This window comes from Carettochelys insculpta, chromosome 1 (genome assembly GCF_033958435.1).
Source record: "Carettochelys insculpta isolate YL-2023 chromosome 1, ASM3395843v1, whole genome shotgun sequence".
Taxonomy (NCBI): Eukaryota; Metazoa; Chordata; order Testudines; family Carettochelyidae; genus Carettochelys; species Carettochelys insculpta.
The window spans coordinates 280,052,613-280,071,325 of NC_134137.1; the positions used below are offsets into that span (position 1 = coordinate 280,052,613).

General features: G+C 56.8%; 1 protein-coding gene across 3 annotated transcripts; it reads left to right on the forward strand.

Annotated features, from left to right (window-relative positions):
• The first annotated feature begins 156 nt into the window (after positions 1–156).
• On the forward strand, positions 157–17,851 carry GGA1 (golgi associated, gamma adaptin ear containing, ARF binding protein 1). Of its 3 annotated transcripts, none has more exons than XM_075008706.1 (17): positions 159–294; positions 2,747–2,831; positions 5,605–5,680; positions 6,374–6,472; positions 6,985–7,108; positions 7,696–7,796; positions 9,490–9,570; positions 10,103–10,255; positions 10,410–10,491; positions 10,952–11,059; positions 11,367–11,522; positions 13,377–13,441; positions 14,010–14,182; positions 14,307–14,596; positions 14,789–14,958; positions 15,681–15,791; positions 15,984–17,851. In XM_075008706.1, the coding sequence occupies exons 1-17, from the start codon at positions 264–266 to the stop codon at positions 16,092–16,094; spliced, it is 2,016 nt and encodes a 671-aa protein (XP_074864807.1). In that variant the 5' UTR covers positions 159–263; the 3' UTR covers positions 16,095–17,851. The 3 variants fall into 3 exon arrangements, with proteins under 3 accessions (XP_074864826.1, XP_074864807.1, XP_074864817.1); XM_075008716.1 differs by having other exon boundaries at positions 160–294; positions 10,118–10,255; XM_075008725.1 differs by lacking the exons at positions 15,681–15,791; positions 15,984–17,851 and having other exon boundaries at positions 157–294; positions 14,044–14,182; positions 14,789–14,941.
• Positions 17,852–18,713: the final 862 nt, after the last annotated feature.

Below are 18,713 nucleotides of genomic sequence, written 5' to 3' on the forward strand. Positions count from 1 at the left end.
GTTGGCCCCCGGTGCGGCGGGCTCTCCCATCCCGAACTCTATGGTTCACGGCGCTGACGCGCTGGGGGCGCTCTAGCGGAAGTTGGAGGGGCTTTGTGTTGCCTCCTGAGACGCTCTGGCGACACGGGGGAGCTCTATGGTCTCCTTAGGGGCGCTCTAGGCGGTTCTTCCCGATCTCGATGGCTCCGCACCGCCGCGCCAGGAGGGCGGAAGGAACGTTGCCCTTTTAAGCGAAAGGGGCGGCAGGGGCCGCTCGAGCCGTCATGGAGCCGGACGCGCTGGAGTCGCGGATCAGTGAGTGGGGCCGGGGAGCAACGGGCCCCTCCGCGCGAGCACCTGCGGCTCCGCCCCCCGACAGCTCCCTGATCCGGAGTGACCCCCTCACCCCCCTGTCAGCGCCCTGATCCGGATCAACTCCCCCTCCCCTCCCTGTCAGTGTTTTCATCCGGAGTAACCTCCCCCCTCCCCTTAGCATCCGGATCACCGCCCGTCGGCTCCCTGATCCCCATCAGCCCCTCTCGTCCCCCCGCCGTCAGCGGCCCGAGCCAGATCAGCTCCCCCTGCCCGCCCTCACTCCGCTCGTTGATCCGGATCAGCACCCCCGAGTACCCCTCCCCACAGCGCTCTGATCTGAATCAGCCCCTCTCGTCCATCCCACCAGCGCTGGGATCCGGATCAACATTCTCCGCCCCCCGTCAGCTCCTTGATCCGAATCAAACTCCTCACCCGTACCAGCTCCATTGCCTGATCTGGATCAGTCTCCCTTGTCAGCACCACTGTCTGATGATCCAGATCGACACCCGTGCCCCCCCCCCCCCACACACACACAAACTCTCCCCAGTTGCTTCTCCAGCATGTTCCAGGTCTGCGTGGCTGCCTCCCCCATCAGCCCCACTTGTCTCATTGGCCCCTGCTCCCCCGAATGCACCCAGCCCCCTCCATGACCAGTCCCACTCCATCCCCTCGCTCTGATCTGCTGGGTGCTGGTATCTCTCTTTTAGCCTACTTCTCAAGTGTCTGTACCCTCAGATATGCAGTTCTTGATCCTGTTTCCATGAGTGTGTTACTCCTCCATTGCTTTTTGGTGTGCAGCAGGTGTCTTTCAATCATACATATAAAATTTAGGATTGTAAACTCCTTGGGGCAGGGACTCTCCTTCCGTAGATGGGTGCAATGCCTGGTGTAAAGCGGGGCCTTGATGTCTGGTTGGGGGCTTATCCTGCACAGCGTACATGTCCACCTACCGCCCACACTCTCATTCAAATTCAGGCCCATTATTCATTTATACTCTCCTGACAAGTCATTTATGAAAAATCATAGAAGGGAGAGTGTGCTTGTAACATCTGTTGATTACATCAAACTGAGAGGGGGTTCCAAGCATGTTGGAGGACAGGATTATAATTCAGAAGGACCTTGGTAAACTAGAGAATTGGTTTGAAATCAGCAAGATGAAATTCAATAAAGACAAGTCCAAATGGCCTGACTGAGGAGAGAAAAAATTGAAAATAGAAAGTAACTGAGTCAGTGGTAGCAAAGGATCTGGTGGGCTTATTGGCTCACATATTGAATTTGGATCAACAATATGATGCAGCTGTGCAAAGGGAGCTGTGTGTTCAGGAGTGTTGTTTGTAAGGCACAGAATGTACGACTGTACTGGGGCTCAGCTGGAGGAATGTGTCCAATTTTGAGTGCTGTCCTTTAGGAAAGATGTATACCAATTGGATAGAGTCTGGAGAACAGCAACAAAATTATAAAAGGTTTAGGAAAACCTGCTCTATGAGGAAAGGTTAACAAAACTGGGCATGTTTATATCTGAGAAAAGAAGAAGGAAGGGAACCTGATAATCATCTTCCAATATATTAAGGACTGTTGTAAGGAGGATGGTGATTGATTGTTCTCTATGTCTGCTGAAGTTAGGTCAAGAAGTAATGGATTTAATCTACACCAAGGGAGATCTGGGTGAGATATTAGGGAAAAAATTCTAACTGGAAGAGTACTTAAGCTCTGCAGCAGGCTTGTACAGGAGGTAGTGGAATCCTCATCATTAGCAGTTTAAAAACAGGCCGAGCAAACACCAGTCGGGAGGGTCTTTTTAAGTTTGCTTTGTCCTGCCTCAGCAGAGGAGGTCGGAGTTGAAGGCTTCCCAAGGTTCTTTCCACCCCTCCACTTCAGTGATTCTCTGTGGGATGGTTCCAGTCCCCTCCTCTACCTTGACTTCACCTGGAGGTTATGTTTGCAGGGTTCTTGCCATAGTATTTCACTAATTTCCATTTCACTTCCATTTGTGACCCCTCTGAGGGAGGCATACAGAGGTCATTGTGAACCTGTGTTATGCAACCTGCGAAAGGCCAGACTCCTGAGTCAATGAGTGCGGTTACTATTACAAACCACTTCCCCGCCCAAATCTGTGTGGCTGATTTTCACTGGGGCTGCGTCTACACAAGCCCCTTCCTTTCGAAAGGGGCAGATAGGAAGAAGGGCTTTTGAAAACTGAGGCAGGGGGTAGGGGGGAGCTTTCAGAAGGTCCCGTCTCCACGGGCGGTGCACGATTCGGAAAGCCGCACTTTCAAATCGCTACAGCCACCATTATGCTAATGAGGCACTGTGTATTCATTGCAGCACCTCATTAACATCTTTCAAACCGCTCATTAACATGCCCCTTTCAAAAGGAAGGGGCTCATGTAGACACAGGGTGGGTGGAGCTTGTCCTCACAGGATTCTCTCTTTTCTTCTGTCTCATATCCAGACAAAGCTACAAATCCTCTCAACAAGGATCTAGACTGGGACAGCATCAATGCTTTCTGTGAGCAGCTGAATAAAGAGCTAGAAGGGTAAGTCCGCTGTTCAGCCCGCTCTGACACAGTGGCTCTTTACCTTTCCACAGTACTCTACCCCTTTCAGGAGTCAGGTTTATGTTGTGTAGCTCCACATTACACCTCGCTTAAAAACAACTTGCCTGCAAAATCAGGCATAAAATACAAACCTGTCACCCGCGCGTTATTACTGAACAATTGCAGAGTTTCTCATTGTTGCCATATAATTACAAAATAAATCAACTGGAACGTAAACACTGCGCTTACATTTCTGTGCACGTATCAGCACAAACAAGTTGTTAAATTTAATGTGTACTGACTATTCTAGTGCTTTTTATGGGGCCTTTTGAGTTGATGTACCCCCTGGAAGACCTCTGCATACCCCTGCGGGTACGTGTATCTGTGGTTGAGAGCCAGGTTGCACAGCTGGGTTGCAAAAGCACAGTCTTGTAAGCTGAGCAGGGTCATTCTGAGTCTGTGTTTGGATCAGGGAGAACTTCTAAGGCAGGGACGAGCAAACTTTTTACACTGAGCCCCGCTTTTCATCCCTGCAATTAATAGGGCCCCTCAACCTGTCCAGTGTAATCCAAACCGATGGAAATGTCATTGATGTTTGTGTGAAAAATCCCGTTGGCACGTGTAAGAAAATAGGTGTGTAGAATTTAAGAACTTTATTAATCTGTATATAAACGTGAAAGCACGTACTTAAAAACAGTAGCAGATTTCAACATTTGTCATTAGATGGATGATCCTGAGACCCAACAGCCGATTGTGCTGCACTCGTCTTAGGAAATTTCACACCCTCCAAGGGGCCCGACCTCCCACTTTTCCCACCTCGGCTGTAAGGGAAAACCCCAGCTTCAGGAAATGGCAAGAAAGCCCCATGGGTGGCACTCTTTCTTCTCTCTGAGGCAGTGCAGCGTACTCCTCTTGGGCTCTCTCTCCATGCCAGGGGGTTTCATTGCTAGGTTTTTAGGTGGCTGAGGAGCCCGATTCATGTACATGCCCTGAAGACTTTCACACAGAAGTGGCAGGTGTAACTTTGTGGGAGACTAAGGCTGTGTCTACATTTGTTGAGATTTTTCCTGTAATTTTCAGCAGTGATCGTGAACCAGTGAAAGAAAGGCGCTGGTTTGTGTCTTCCTTTTCTTCCACAGGTGTCAGAGAGTCTTACATTAGCAGCACGTCCATTGTTGGTGAGAGCAGCACCCTGAGGCCAGCTGTCCCAGAGTGCAACTCTCTAGGGAAGGGAGGGAGTGATCGCAAGGCCTCCTGGGTTCTTGCATTAGGGATGTTAACAGTTAGCCAGTAAGCCTCATCCTAAACTGCCAGAGTAGCCCTTGTCCATGGTGGGCCCAGGAACGCAGCCACCTCCAGTCACGCGCACACACCCATTTTGTCAGGTAGCTGATTAAACTTACTATTTACCCAATGAACTACTTAAACAGGATTTTACATCCCTATCTTGCATAGCACCCTCTCCCCAAACAGTAGCTCAGCAATGCTGCAAACAAGGGATCGATTGCTCAGTGGGGAAGGTACTGTCATGTGGCCGGATGACAAGTGAGCCTTTGCCAAGACAATACGAGTGAGAGTTTCAATGTTCCCAGCGCATTACTGGGGGGAGGGGCAGCCCTCTGTTTCCCTGGCCAGAGTGGTCACTTTGATCCTGTGGGATATCCTGTGGGAGTTCAAAGCTTTGTAAACAGTTGAAACTCACTCGTGCATCACCAGTAAGAGCTGCTTGCCTCTCGTGGAGGTGGTTTGCTTTCTGTGGTGACACCTCTGAGTTTCGCTGCAAAAAGCCATTGGCAAGTGTAGACGTTTCCACCTTTTTTGTGCAAAAAAGGGACCTTTTGACTGTAAGTAGGCAGCAGGTGCATGCCCATAGTTGTTCTTTCCTCCTTTGGAACGTGTCTTCCTCAAGCACGTCTGCTCTCTTTAGAGCGAGCTGTGCTCTGGTGTACGCTGTAGTGCCACTACATTCTGGCCTCCCAGCTTGTTATGGTGGTGATGTTGCCTCCCCTGTAAGCTGTGCTTGTAGTCTGTCTTTCTCAAGCGCTTCCATTGCCTTCACGTGGTGTTGGAGGGCCTGAGGGGAATGTTGCTACTACATGAGACATAAAACAGAAATCCGGGTTGCTTCTGACCTAGGGAGTCCTGGGCAGATTCCTACAAGGATAGTTACGTTCTGCCAACCTGATAGTGCCTTTGAAGTTTCACATTGAGTGATCGCTCTTCTCTTCTCTTCTCCCTCTTAGGATTGTGCTGTGCGGCTTAGCTTGTGCAGACTGGCAGCTGCATTCCACCCCAGAGGCAGCTGCATTAGTGGGGCAGTGAAGGAGTCCCACAGAGATTTATACGGAACCCTGAGATCCTTTGGGATTGGAGATGGTCTAGGGCCCCCTCAGTAACTAGTGAAGTCCCCTTGTGCTAAAGAAACTAGCCCCTTTACCTCAGCGTGCAGGACTTTGTGCACACCCAGTGCTGTAAGCAAACATCCTGTCTCCTGGGGAGGTGCAGATCCATCTCTCATTAATGAGAATTATCACTGGCCCTTACATGAAGGTGTGTCATCAGTAGAGCCCAAGGTGCTTTAAAGTGGAGATTAGTAACATGGACTCATTTTACAGATGGGGCAACTGAGGCAAGGTATGGGGAAGTGATGACTCCTAAGATCACCTGACGACATATCCAGGAAATTAACCTGTTCTCCTGAGCCCCTGGTGAAGCGCTGTATCCTTTAGGCCATGTTAGCTCCCTGCAACCACTCTGCTTTTTCCCCTTCCAGACCCCAGCTTGCCACCCGGCTGCTGGCTCACAAGATCCAGTCTCCACAGGAATGGGAAGCCATCCAGGCCCTAACGGTAAGGGAGGAGCTCTGCAGGTGGGTTAGGTACACGGTAAAGGTCAGGGCGGGAAGTGCCCGGTCCTGCTCTTTGGGCTGTCAGGGCTTTCCCATATTGCTCGGCTGGAGCCCTGTGGCACCCAAGCACTCAGGGAGGGCTGGTGGAGCACCGCCCTGGGGCTGCACGCTCTTCCAGCTAGGCGAAGTGGGGGGGTCTGACCCCAGAAGGAACCAGTGGGAGTGACTTGAAAGGGCCTTGGATCAGCCCCCTCATAGACTAGTCCGAGCTAGTGCTGTGAATGCCCCTGCTGAGAGCTCCCGTGTTGTCTGTGTCTCTGATGGATTCCCCCCGCCGTCCGCAATGCACACCAGTGAGCAGAGGGGTTCGCTGTCTGTCTCTCTGGGCAGGGAGGGGAGCTCAAGGGACTTTTCCACCAGCTGTTTCTCCCGCTCCGTGGGCGGCTGTGCGTTCTGCACCCGCCCTTTGTGGTGAGTAGTCATTCCCTCCATTGGAAGGCTGGGAGCTGGGATATGAAATGGAAGCGGGGAACCGCTGTGGGTGCAGCAGAGGCACCCGAGGGTCCCTCCCCGGCAACCCCAACCCCACGAGCCAGGAAGCAGGGCCTGCTTTCCCCTTGCGTCGTGCTGCGGGGCCAGGCCTGCCGGGGGATGGGGGACGTGACTGACGGGGCTCCCACCTCTGCTCTCTGAGGTGCTGGAGACCTGCATGAAGAACTGCGGCGAGCGCTTCCACGACGAGGTGGGCAAGTTCCGCTTCCTCAACGAGCTCATCAAGGTGGTGTCGCCCAAGGTGGGTCCCAGCGCCCGGTGGGCAGGGCAGGGCACAAGACCGGGCGAGCTAGTGACGGAGAGAGGGGATGGGCTGCTGAAGTGATTCCCCCGGCGCACGTCTGCTGCAAACCGTTGCAGGAAGTGAATGTACTGGGGGAGGGGAAGCTCAGTTTGCCTCCCTCGGTGTCCCACTGGGACAAAGCAGGGCAGCTTCCTGTTATCCAGTGTAAGTGCCTCTCTGCAGAGGAATCTCCCTGCCTGCTCCTGCCCGTTGCAGGGCGAATAGGACTTACACTGGCCTGTCCTCTCGCTGTGTCTGAGGACCGCCCCTCGCTGGCTGGTACCGCCGGGGCTCTCTGGGCCTCACCCCCCTGCTCCCAGCCCCCCATACTAGAGGCCAACCGCAGTAAGGGGCATGTTGCAAGGGCCGTTATTTGCTTCCTCCCTCCTTTCCGTCGTCCGTTGGGAGCCATCTCGCTCCACCCTGAGTGGCTGTGGGTGCGGGTCAGCTCTGCCCACCTGTCCCCTCAGTATCTAGGCAGCCGCACTCCCGAGAAGGTGAAGTCCAAAATCCTGGAGCTGATGTACAGCTGGACGCTGGGGTTACCTCATGAAGTGAAGATCACAGAGGCCTATCAGATGCTGAAGAAACAAGGTGAGGGCCAGGGCTCTGCTCAGGGGCACGGGCCGCCCTCTTCTTGGTCCAGACTGGGTTCTGGCCTCTCCGTGCCCGCGCCTGGTCTCGCTGTTTGGTGGGCTGTGCAGTACGGAGGCCGGAAGGAGCAAAGGGCACCTTAGCAACCCTTGTGAGAGGGGGAGAGTCACTGGTGGTCGGACCGGTGTGAGGTGAAGAGGGATGTGACCACAGCCTTCCTCACCAGCTCCCAGCAGCTGCGACTTCCCACAAGGTGGCGCCACAGGAGGACAGGCTTATGGCAGACCAGGACAGAGGGAAGGGTATTGCGATGTGGGGGGTGGCTGGGGTGGTCTCCTGCTTGTGGGGACTTGGCGTTGCTGCAGGAAAGATAGGGTTGGCGCGGCAGATGAGGAGAGCCTGTCCCTCACCCCCAAAACTGACACCAGGTGGGGTTGGACGGGTCAGGGGAAAAGGTGTCCGTTGTGTGAGGCCTAGGGCAGGGCTTCCTGGGGTGGGGTTAGCAGGAGAGCCACCTGGTAACTCCGGCACTGCCTCAGTGACATGAGGGCTGGGCCCAGGGATGTCTCTGCTCTTCTCCCCTGCAGGTATTGTGAAGTGTGACCCGAAGCTGCCGGACGAGGCTCCCTTCCCCTTGCCCCCTCCCCGGCCCAAGAACATCATCTTTGATGATGAGGAGAAGTCCAAGGTGAGGGCTGTGTGCGCGAGAAGCAGGGGGCGTGGCCGTCCTGCATCTCTGCTCCCTGATTTCAGCCCCGGGGGGCAGGTGGTACAGCAGCAAGACCAGGAGGTTGTTCACCTGCTGTGCTCAGGAGGGGGACATGTTTGCTCTGGATCCTGCGCCAAACGTGTAGGAAGATTCCCACTGACTTCAGGGGGTTCTGCACCGGGTCCTTAGAAAGAGACAGACTTGCTGTTTGACCCATGCAACTTGCTGCTGCTGGGTACTGATTGGAGCAGCAGCGCAGGGACTAGGAGGTCCTGACACCTACACTTGTGTTACCGGGGTGATGGTGGTTCTTGCCAGGCGGCACAGAGTGATGCTTGCTCAGAGCACAGGCGCACCTCCTCTCCTTCCCCTACAGGCACTTAGGGCCCAGTTGTTTAACCCTTCTTTGAACCATCCAGCATTGGCCTCCCTCACAGCCAAGACACCAGGCAGATGAGCTGCTGCTCTCTTGCTCTCAGACCAGGGAAGCTAGAGTGAGGCTCCTCAAACAGCGACTCCATAGTCAAGGCTGCCCAGATGTCTCCAGTGTAGTTAGGCCTGGATCCTAGCTCTTCCCTGGGCAGCTCCCTGCCTGGCAGACTTGGTGGGAGGGCCCAGTGTTGGCTGGACAAAGCATTTGTAGAGATGAATCTGGGGAAGTGGCTTTGCTCTTTTCCTGAAGGTCACCTCTTGCTAGAACAGCATCTGGATGATGGGAGCTTTACTCTCACAGGTTGTTGATTGGCGTTAATGGTAGCAAAGCTCAAACAAGCTTGTAATATGCCTTACGTCTGAGTTGTGGCACTATCGCTGGTGGGGTTAAAACCTAACCACTCCCTTCTCTGGTGTGGATGCAGTGATTGTAGTGCTGTGTGCTGGCCTGTTTAAGCTGGTATAAGCACTTGTATCATGGTATAACTCCAGGGAGTCATGTTTCCATAACTGATGCTAGGGAGAAGTTACACCCGCAGCCAACATCAGAATGGTCACACTGGGTCAGACCAAAGGTCTGTCTGGCCCAGTATCCTGTCTTCTGACAGTGGCCAATGCTGGGTACTTCAGAGGGAATTAATATAACAGGAAATCATGAAGTGATCCATCCCTGGTTGCCCACTAGGGACACCATCCCTGCCCATCCTGGCTCACCGCCTTTGAGGGACCTGTTCTTCAGGTAGTACACAGCTGTACTAGGACCAAAAAGTGTGTGTAGACTTGGTCTGAATGAAAACCTTTCTGTTGGGTGTCACTTTTCTTTAGTCAGGTTTCGCTTCCTCTTGCTGGGGAAGAAGCTCTCCATGCTGTCTCTGGGGCAGGCAAGATCTGAATTTCTAATGTGACAAAACAAGCAGAAAAAACCTTTTTTGTGTAGCATACTTGGGGGAACTTTGAGGTTCTTTGTTATGGGTCAGAAAGAAGCACACGAGCAAAGGCACAAGACCGGTTCTCTTTCCCTTTGCCACTCACCTCTGAAGCTATTTCAGATGTTTAAGGTCTTCTCCATACAGAAGGCAAGAGTGCTGCATTTCCCAGCAGCTTCCCCTCCAGCCTTTGTTCTTGGTTAACCAGACGCTATCTGGGAACCATCGGCTTTGGCGTGATCCCTGCTGCCAGCGACCCATGCTGGGAGTTGCTTGTCTCTGCACGGCCCCACACACCTCTGTCTCTCTTGCAGATGCTGGCTCGCCTGCTGAAAAGCTCCCATCCCGAGGACCTCCGGGCTGCCAACAAGCTCATCAAGGAGATGGTTCAAGAGGTGAATCTCCTCAGACAGGCTGTCTCCTGGGAGAAGGGCTCTGAGGGTTCATACCCCAGCCCCACACCCCGGGGAGGAGGAGCCTGGCACAGGATGCAAAGAGGTCATGGGAAGGGGCAGAGCCTATGGCCAGCGAGCTTGCATCCCCATACTGACGGGGCGAGCAAGAGAGGCCATTTCCCCTGCCATCAGGGAGAGGGCAGTGGGGGGGTGATGAGGAGTACCCTGGGGTTTGGAAGTAAACTCTGCTCTCCCCAGTCATGTTGAGGGAGAGAGGCTCAGGGGATAGGGGCACAGGGGATGTTCCCGCAGTACAGACCCTCTTGTGGCGCCCTCTGCTGGTGCAGTCCCAGCCCCTGTGCCAGGCAGCCAGTGCTGGATGGCCTCCGTGCCTGGCCTCCGGTGTGATTTGACTCCCCACAAGCTGAAGCCACTCTGGGAGGACCCCTCTCTGCCTTGCTCTCGGTGCCCGGTGTTGTCGCCAACCTGCGGGGAGGGAGGAGTCAGGCTCTCCCCCCCCCCCACCCGCCAGCTCTTCCCGCTGCAGGACCAGAAGCGAATGGAGAAGATCTCTAAGCGCACGAACGCCATCGAGGAGGTGAACAACAACGTGAAGCTGCTGACGGAGATGGTGACCAACTACAGCAAGGGGGAGACGACGGAGAGCAGTGAGGATCTCATGAAGGTGAGGTGGGGCCGCCCTGGAGTGCTTCCCGCTATCGTACGCACTGGGGCGCGAGATGGGTGGTTATTCGGCGGCTCCTGCCGTCTCCCTCTCCCTGTCCCCTCCCGAGTGTTTCCCGGCTGCCCACCTCTGCCCCTTTCTCTCTCTCCCGCAGGAGCTGTACCAGCGCTGCGAGCGCATGAGGCCCATGCTCTTCCGGCTCGCCAGCGACACGGAGGACAACGACGAGGCGCTAGGTACGCCCAACCAGCCATCTTCCCAGCACAGCCCCCCCTTGCCTAGCCCTCCCCTGGGTCCCGGCGCACGTCTCCTCCAGCTGCGTCCCACCCTGCTTTGCTCTTCGGCAGCCAGCCCGCGCCCCCTGTCCCCCGCCTGCTCTGCCGTCCCATTGGGGCGACGGGACTGAGCTGCAAGCGGCACGGGAGAGACCAGCTCTGCATGGTGCAGAGCCTGACAGCACGTTGGGGGAGCCTATGTTGACCCTTGGGAATGCACCATTGAAATTGCCACGGTGGGGGGCCTGTGGCAGGTTGGCAGGAAGTGAGTGTGCGCTCTGGGACGTGGGGCTGCGCTGACGAGGGTGTCTTTGCCGCAGTCCCCTGCCCCGAGCTACAGAGGGAGAGGGAATAGGCCGCATGGCCGGGGGCTGCTCCGTGACGCCTCTTCTGCCTTCAACCTCCCCTCCTTGTTTTGCAGCGGAAATCCTGCAGGCCAATGACAACCTGACTCAGGTGATCAACCTGTACAAGCAGCTCGTGCGAGGAGAGGAGATCAATGGTGAGACTGTGGCCGGTTCCCTCCGAGGTGAGGAGCCCTTGAGGGCAGAAGGGAGCTGGGGGGAGGGGGCAGGGAGCAGTCAGGTGCCTGGGGCAGGGTAACAGAGGCTGACACGAGGCAGACACGTGAGGAGCCAGATGACATGCAGAGGGTGCCTTGGGAGGAGGCGGTCAGAGGCCGTGGGTGAGCCCAAAGCCAGAAGGGGAAGCAGGGAACGGTGTGAGTGGAGGCAGGCGGGTTGGTGACCGAGCTAGTTCCCCGCAGAGTGAGAAGGTTAAGGGAGGGACTTCTCTCTTCACAACTGCTCAGCACTCGAACTGTGTCCTCCACACAGGCAGCACCTCGGCACTGCTGGACCTCTCGGGACTGGACATGCCGGCACCAGGCCCCTCCTACCCAGCCTTACCCACCCTCTCGGGTGGCTCCATGCTCCCTGTGCCTGACCCAGCCAGCTCGGTCTCCCTGCTGGACGATGAGCTGATGTCGCTCGGTGAGGGGGAGAAAGGGCTGCACGGTTTGTGGGCAAGCAGCACCCTGAGGAGCGAGAGAGGCTGGGGGGGAAAAGCTGAGTGGGTGTGGGGGTCAGGGGCAGGATGTGTGCACTGCAGGTGGCTCTGAGCCTCCTAGCCTGGGCACTTGGACCTGCACTAGCAGGGCTCAAGCTAACCAGCTGTAAACAGCCCAGGGTTGGCACCCCGAACTCAGAGCCAGGGGCACACAGGCTGAGAGCCAGAGCGGCAGCACCCACCCACAGCACCGTCATCAGTGGCAGAGCTCAAGCCCAGCTAGAAAGGGAGGGCTGCTCCCCACTGCAGTGGAGGTACATCCTATTAGACCAAGAGGTTCCTGCTCCACAGTGCCCTTTGGGAAACCCCCGTCACACCTAGCAAGCACCCAGGCCCTTCGTTAGCCGCTCTTATTTCCCAGAGCAAAGTAACCCTCCCATGCGCAGACACAATATAACACAGGAGCTAATTGCTATGAACCTGGGGATCTCGGCCCTGGGGTGCACACTCCAGCACTGGGGGGTGAAGACATTGTAGATTTTTAGAACCAGAAAGGACCTTGACAGGTCATCGAGTCCAGTCCCCTGCCCTCACAGCAGGAATCCCTGACAGATTTATATTTTTTTAATCTATTTGCCCCAGGTCCCTAAATAGCCCCCTCAAGGATTGAGCTCACAAGCCTGGGTTTAGCAGACCAGTGCTCAAACCACTGAGCTATCCCTCCCCTTGTCTTGAGGAGTTGCTGTGTAGATACATTGCCAAGGGTATGTCTACACAGCAGCCATGTTTCGAAACAAGCTGCTCCGGAAGAGCTATACTGGAATAGCTTATTTGAAATAACGCTGTTAGACGCAAAATATGTTTTGAAACAGCTCTTACTATTTCAAAATACAGCATCTGCACCCAGAGCCTGTTTCGAAATAAAGCCATTGGACGGGCTATGGCGTATTTCAAAATAGTCCCTGTTCCTTGTGCACACAGCCCCTGTTTTGAAATAGGCGCAATTCCTCATGCAGTGAGGTTTACCTGTTTCGAACTAAGCCAACCACTACTTTGAAATTATTTCAAAATAGCAGTTGCGTTGTGTAGATACTAGGACAGTTGTTTTGAAATAACTTTGCTGTGTAGATTGACCCTAAAAGTCAGACCGGGCGGCTGATGCAGAATAGATCCCAGGGAATGCAGCTCCCAAGGAGAATGCTGTGGTGCTTTGTGTACGGGACATTGGCTTCTGTGTCATTTAGGGCTTTGGAAGGTTTGCCTTTAGTGATTGTCTTTGAGTGACAGGTGCTTTCCTATGAAGGGGCCACATTGTGCCATTAGGACAAGAAGCAATGGGCTTAAACTGCTTCAAGGGAGGGTTAGGTTGGACTTTAGGGGGAGTTTCCTATCAGGGTAGTTAAGCACTGGAATAAATTGCTTAGGGAGGCTGTGGAATCTCCATCACTGGGGATATTTAAGAGCAGGTTGGACAAAGACCTGTCAGGGATGGGCCAGATGGCGCTTGGTCTTGCCGTGAGGGCAGGAGACTGGACTGGATGACCTCTGGAGGTCCCTTCCAGTTCTAGGATGCTCAGGGGTCCCAGCCTGTCCCCCTGTGTTCAGGAGGGCAGCTGAGTTGTTTGGAACCAGAGAAACAAGCTAACGGAGTGACCCGACCTAATGGGGCTGGAAGCTAGGGACACGTTGCTGTCTTCTCTGCTCTCTGTCCCTGCCTGTTTTCTCCACCCTGCACAGCGCTGACTGGCAACTGCCTACCTCTCAGGCTGTCTTTGGAGCCCCTGCCTCATTTACCTGCAGGGCTCTTCTCAGGTTGGCTGTTTCCTTCCCCTCCACAGGACTGAATGAGCCAGTCCCCGCCTCAGCCCAGGCCATGGACAGCGGTGGCTGGAACAGTTTTCAGGTACTGGCCTCGGAGCGAAGGGGCAGTAGGTTGTGAGAAAGGGAGGTTCCAGCCCTGCTGGAGGAGACAGCGAAGTTGAGGCCTCTTGGTTACATGGGGCAGTGATGCCTCTGCGCTGGGAACAGCGGGGGCGTGTGGGGCACAGGGGGCTCACAGCATGTGACGGGACGTATGTGGGGGGTGCAGCACGTGTGACGGGGTGTGTGGGCACAGAGGGTGTGATGCCAAGGAGCGAATAGCTGAGTGGGGCCCTCGGTGGGGGACGGAGCTCTGTGCCCCCAGAAGGGGCAGGGCGGGGGCAGCCAGCCGTCAGCGCCAGCCTTCCCCACCTCAGCTCTCCGAGCCAAGCTGCATGTGCAGCGCATTGCGCTGGTGGCGATTTAAAGGGCCCGGGGCTCTGGCCTGCACCGCTGCCCTGAGGCAATTGCTTTTTGTGTAGGGCAGAGGAGGTGTTTAGGGAGCGGGGGCCCGTGTGGTGAGGGGAGCAGTACAGTACACGCACCAGACACAGGCCAGCTATTGAGCCGGGCACATCCCTTGCTGTAGTGCCCTCTGGCTGTCATTGCAGGATAGCAGTGAGCTGAGCCTGCCTTCCATCCCAGCTGCTCCTGCACCTAAAGCAGAGAAAGGAGCGTCAGCCTCGGGCCCTTCCCCTGTCACCAGTGGCCTGGATGACCTGGATCTGCTGGGGAAGACTCTGTTACAACAGTCCCTGCCTCCGGAGTCTCAGCAAGTCCGATGGTAAGAGCCAGGGCCAGGATCAGTGGGTGGGGCACAGCTGGGATCAGCTGGCCTTTCTCCTGCCCTCTCCTCAGCACCGCGCGCCTGTGCCCACGGCCTGCTCGCTTCTCTCTTCCACCCGCAGGGAGAAGCAGCCGCCTCCCCGGCTCACGTTACGGGACCTCCAGAACAAGACTAGCTCTGGCACCTCAGTGGCTGCAGTCAGCGCTACGCCCGCCATGCTCAGGAGCACCTCCTCCAGCCCTGCAGCCGCCCTGCCCCGGCCCGGGGAGCAGCCTGTCCCGGCCATGCTTCCGAGAGCCACTCCCATGCCAGCTGGGGCCGTGTCACCCCCACTGGGGCTCCCCACTCCCACGTCGCCACAGGAGATCTCACTGGCGAACGTCACAGTGCCTCTGGAGTCCATCAAACCGAGTGAGTTCGGGGGAAGGGAGCAGTGGCCGGGGGCAGCAGGTTGTAACAAACCCTCACCTGCCTGGGCGTAGGCAAGGGCCACGGGTACTGTGGGTATCCATCCGTGCCACGTTTATGCCGCTTGATAGGCTCTGCCCAGTGTCCAGCTCTCTGCTCGCACTGATGTCGCTCCCGGGCTTCCCCTCCCTGCAGGCAGCATCCTCCCAGTGACAGTCTACGACCAGCACGGCTTCCGGGTCCTCTTCCACTTCGCCAGAGACTTTCTGCCCGAGCGGCCTGACGTGCTGGTGGTGGTGATCTCCATGCTCAGCACAGCCCCGCTGCCCATCCGCAACATCGTCTTTCAGTCCGCCGTCCCCAAGGTAGCGTCCCAGCAGGAGCCTGGGCCCTGGCGGGGTAGCAGCTCCTGACCTGATCTTGGGAGCTCGCAAAGGCTGTCTCTCTGCTTCATCCTTTCCCCCACCCCTCCCGCAGCAATGAGTGGGGTCCGGAGGCGTCTCGTGTCTGGTGAGCCGCCGAGCTCCCTCTGAAGGGAGGCTGGACAGGTCACCAGATCTCATTCGTGGTGATGGGCGCGAACCCCAGTCCTCAGTCCGTGTGTCTCCGCAGTGCGGTGAAGGCAGATTTGGGGTGGGGAGGGCTCTGGGGTGGGGGCTGAGTTCATTCCTTTTCTCTTCACCCCACTGCTCGTTGTGCCCCCTGAAGCCCCGTGGATGGAAATCTATAGCTCTGTGGGCCACACCTGGGAGTCAGGAGCTCCAGGCTCTAGTCCCAGCTCTGTCCCTGACTCATGGGGTGACCTTGTTGGGTCGTTTCCCTGCAGCAGCTCTCTCTGTGGAGCAGGGTGATGAGGTGTCTCCTCCTCTGGAAAGCGCTTGGAGGTCAGCGGGCCAGGAGGGCCGAGGGAGAGCTGGCAGGGTCATTAGTGAGGGCTGAGCACCCTCTGGGGAGTTTGGCTCAGGCAGCTGGGGTGGAGGTGCCCTCCCTCCTCAGGCAGAGCTGTGCTCAGGTTTTGACTGCTGGGCCCCAAGGCCGTCCTCTGCGGGGAATAGGATGGCGACACCCCGGCCTCACTCTCCCTCAGGTGATGAAGGTCAAGCTGCAGCCGCCCTCAGGGACAGAGCTCCCAGCGTTCAACCCCATCGTCCACCCGACAGCCATCACCCAAGTTCTGCTGCTTGCCAACCCACAGAAGGTAAGGAAGGGCCCCTCGCCCGTTGCACACAACTCCCTGCTGGGCAGTGCTCGGACAGGGCAGCCACCTCTCCCCCTGACCTGCGGCTCCTTCTCTCCCATACTCTCGCCTGCTCTGCCTTCCTGTGTGGGGGCCCTGAAAGCACATCCCCCACCTCCTGACCACATTTCCTCTCTTCTCTTCCCTTCCCAGGAGAAGGTGAGACTACGATACAAGCTGACCTTCACCATGGGGGAGCAAACCTACAATGAAATGGGGGATGTGGACCAATTCCCCCCTCCAGAGTCCTGGGGCAACCTCTAGGCCACGGCTCCGCTGCTTTTCCTGAGTCCCAAGGGCTCTGCGTGCCTGCTGGCTGGGAGTCCCCGGGGGCTGGCTCGTGGGCTCTGGAACTAGCCCCTGGGGCCAGCAGATGAGAGCGGAGCTGAGAAAAGGAGATGTTGGCTCACTACAGGGCGAGGCACCGAACCGCCTTCTGTACTCTTCTGATTCAGCCTCCCATCCTGCACCTCAGCTAACCCAGCTTTCCTGTCAGCAGCCGGTGCGGCCATCCACTGAGGGCAACACTAACCACCCCTGGCCTGGGGCAGAATCCTGCGATCCTCCTTCCTCTTCCACAGGCCTTTGCTGCCCCCCATGTCTGACCTGCTTCACACCTCCCGTTCAGTACTCCCAGCAAACGCCGCTCTGGAGCTAACTCTTTGGGGTTCTCCATGGGCAGCTGTGCTCTGAGCCATTGCTCCCCACCCCACCATGATTCCCTAGTCCCCATGGTGGCATCACCAGGCGCGGGGCCCTTCACCAGAGAGCAGCATCTGTCCCTGCTGGGATCAGGCTGCCCCAGGGTCCTTGGCTCCGGCCTGGGACGCACGGGGGTTGGCTGCTTTGTGACAAGGGAGCATGGTAATGACAGTGGGGAGTACTTCAGTTCCTGGCTCTGCCCCGACTCCAGTGGGGTGGAGGTCATGGAACTGGACATGCAGCAAGTGGTCAGAGTCGAGGCGTGGTGGTGGGGGCCACGTACCATATGCAAGAAGGATTCGCAGGAGAACACTGCGGCCCTGGGCAGTGGTGAGGAAGAGAAGCGGGTCTGAAGCATATCTACACCCTTGAGGCTGGCTGAGGCTGATCCACCCTCCCCACCCGCTGCAGGACCTGGGGGTGGGAAGCAGCTAAAGTCCTTGTCCCATCTTGCCGTTTGAACGGTGGGCAGCAGGTGATGCACACCGCCCGCCTGTTTGCCACCAGGGCCAGTGCTTGCAGCTGCCCTGCTGACTGCAAAGGGGGGATCCTGCTTCCCTGATGGGGGAGCCCCGCTGGTTTGTGTGAGGGAAAGGGAAGAGGGCCGTTCTCAGCACTTTTCCCAGAGGGGCTGACTCAATGCAGGTTACAGATTCCTGAGGGCTCTGTGGAGGGAGGCAGGATGCTCCAGGTGCGCCGTAAGGGGCCGGTCTCTCCATGCATCGGGGGTTCCAGCAGTTCAATCACTGTGACGCAAAACGCTCTGCTGCACCATGATGCAGGTATGGAGGGGAGCGGGTGGATTAACAGCTGAGCTGTCGGCCGCATCCTTCCCCGCCACCCCTCTCACCTTGCTGATCTGCTTGCAGGCTGCTCTCGCCTCTCTTCCCCTGCCCAGGCTCTGGGTCAGGAGGGCTTCATCCAGTGGCAGTCGATCTTTGCATCCTAAGCAAAGCCCATCCCTGGGGCTGCCTTGGAGAGAGGGAACTGACGTGGGGACCTTGCTCAGGAGTGAGGGTTGGGTCCAAATGTCAGAGGTCAGCCAGTGGGGCTGTGCTTCCCTCCGGGGGGGCTCAGAACTGCTCTGGGATGGAAGGAGAGCGCGGGCTGGAGGGCAGGTCTCTGAGCCGAGGCTCTGCCGTGTCTTGCCTTTTCTGGTCTCTTTCCGGGGTTTTGTATGGGTTTTCTCTGCAGATCTTGTTGGGTCTTGAACAGACTTGTATATATTTTCGGTTCTGTACATGGAAAAGGATTTTAAAAAACCGCCCGGCGCGCAAATCTGCTGTATTTATGGGAAATAAAAGAGTGTTCTTTCCTGGTGGCTGGCAGATGTTTCCTGAGCCGGGCTTGGGCTGAGCACCCCCTGCTCTCCACAGCTGGCCCTGTACTTGGCAGCCCTGGGAACTGGAACTCTGCTCTCTGCGCTGGCAGCGTCCCTACTCCCTCCCAGGTGAGGTGAGTTCCCCCTGCTGGGGCCAGGGATGCTTTCTCATCCCCACCCTGGCCCCTCTCCAGAATGCAGCCAAGCCTGGAGAAAATGCTGTTCTGGTGCACTGGAAATGCCTCTGTTCCCTCTGCCCCTCTCTGAGCGCTGGAGTCCCATGGACAAGAGACAAGGAGTGGATGGTGCCCTCCTCCCGCTTTGAGCTCTGTCTGCCACAGCCAAACCTGCGTTCAAACCCAAACCTGGCCGGGAGCTCGCCCTGGCTCAGAGTTTAGCCCAGCCATGAAACTCAGTCACCTCCCTGGACGTCTCCGAACCTCCCCAGGGGAGCCAAGCACCGGTGCAGATGAGAGCAGGGAATCCCGTCATCGGCAAGCTGGGGGCTGCTGGGTTTCCTAGTCCAGGCCCACTGGTGTTGGAGCAGCCGTTGCTTTTGGTTAGGGTTGGGGCTGGAATGCTCCTCCCTGTTGTCTCAAACCCTTTTTTGGGGCAGGACCGGTCTCAGGAGGAGCTGGCTGCCACCCGGCTGCTCCCGTGTTGGAAGATGGGAGCTGGGCTGCGCAGGGGCTTGCTAGGAGCTCTTGGCCCCAGGGCGAAGGCTGATCATCCAGCCCCGGACTGAACAATTTTTGAGGCAGGCTCAAGTGCTGTTTGCAGCCAGGCGGCTCAGCAGTGCTTGTCACTCTCTCCACTTCCTCTTCCCCTGGGTTTTTCTGGGGGAGCCTCGGCAGAGACTG

Coding starts and splice junctions, on each gene's coding strand:
- GGA1 (XM_075008706.1), top strand. CDS start 264: ATGGAGCCGGACGCGCTGGAGTCGCGGATCA. Junction 7,797..9,489: donor ATGATGAGGAGAAGTCCAAG/GTGAGGGCTGTG, acceptor TCTCTCTTGCAG/ATGCTGGCTCGCCTGCTGAA. Junction 11,523..13,376: donor CGATGAGCTGATGTCGCTCG/GTGAGGGGGAGA, acceptor TCCCCTCCACAG/GACTGAATGAGCCAGTCCCC.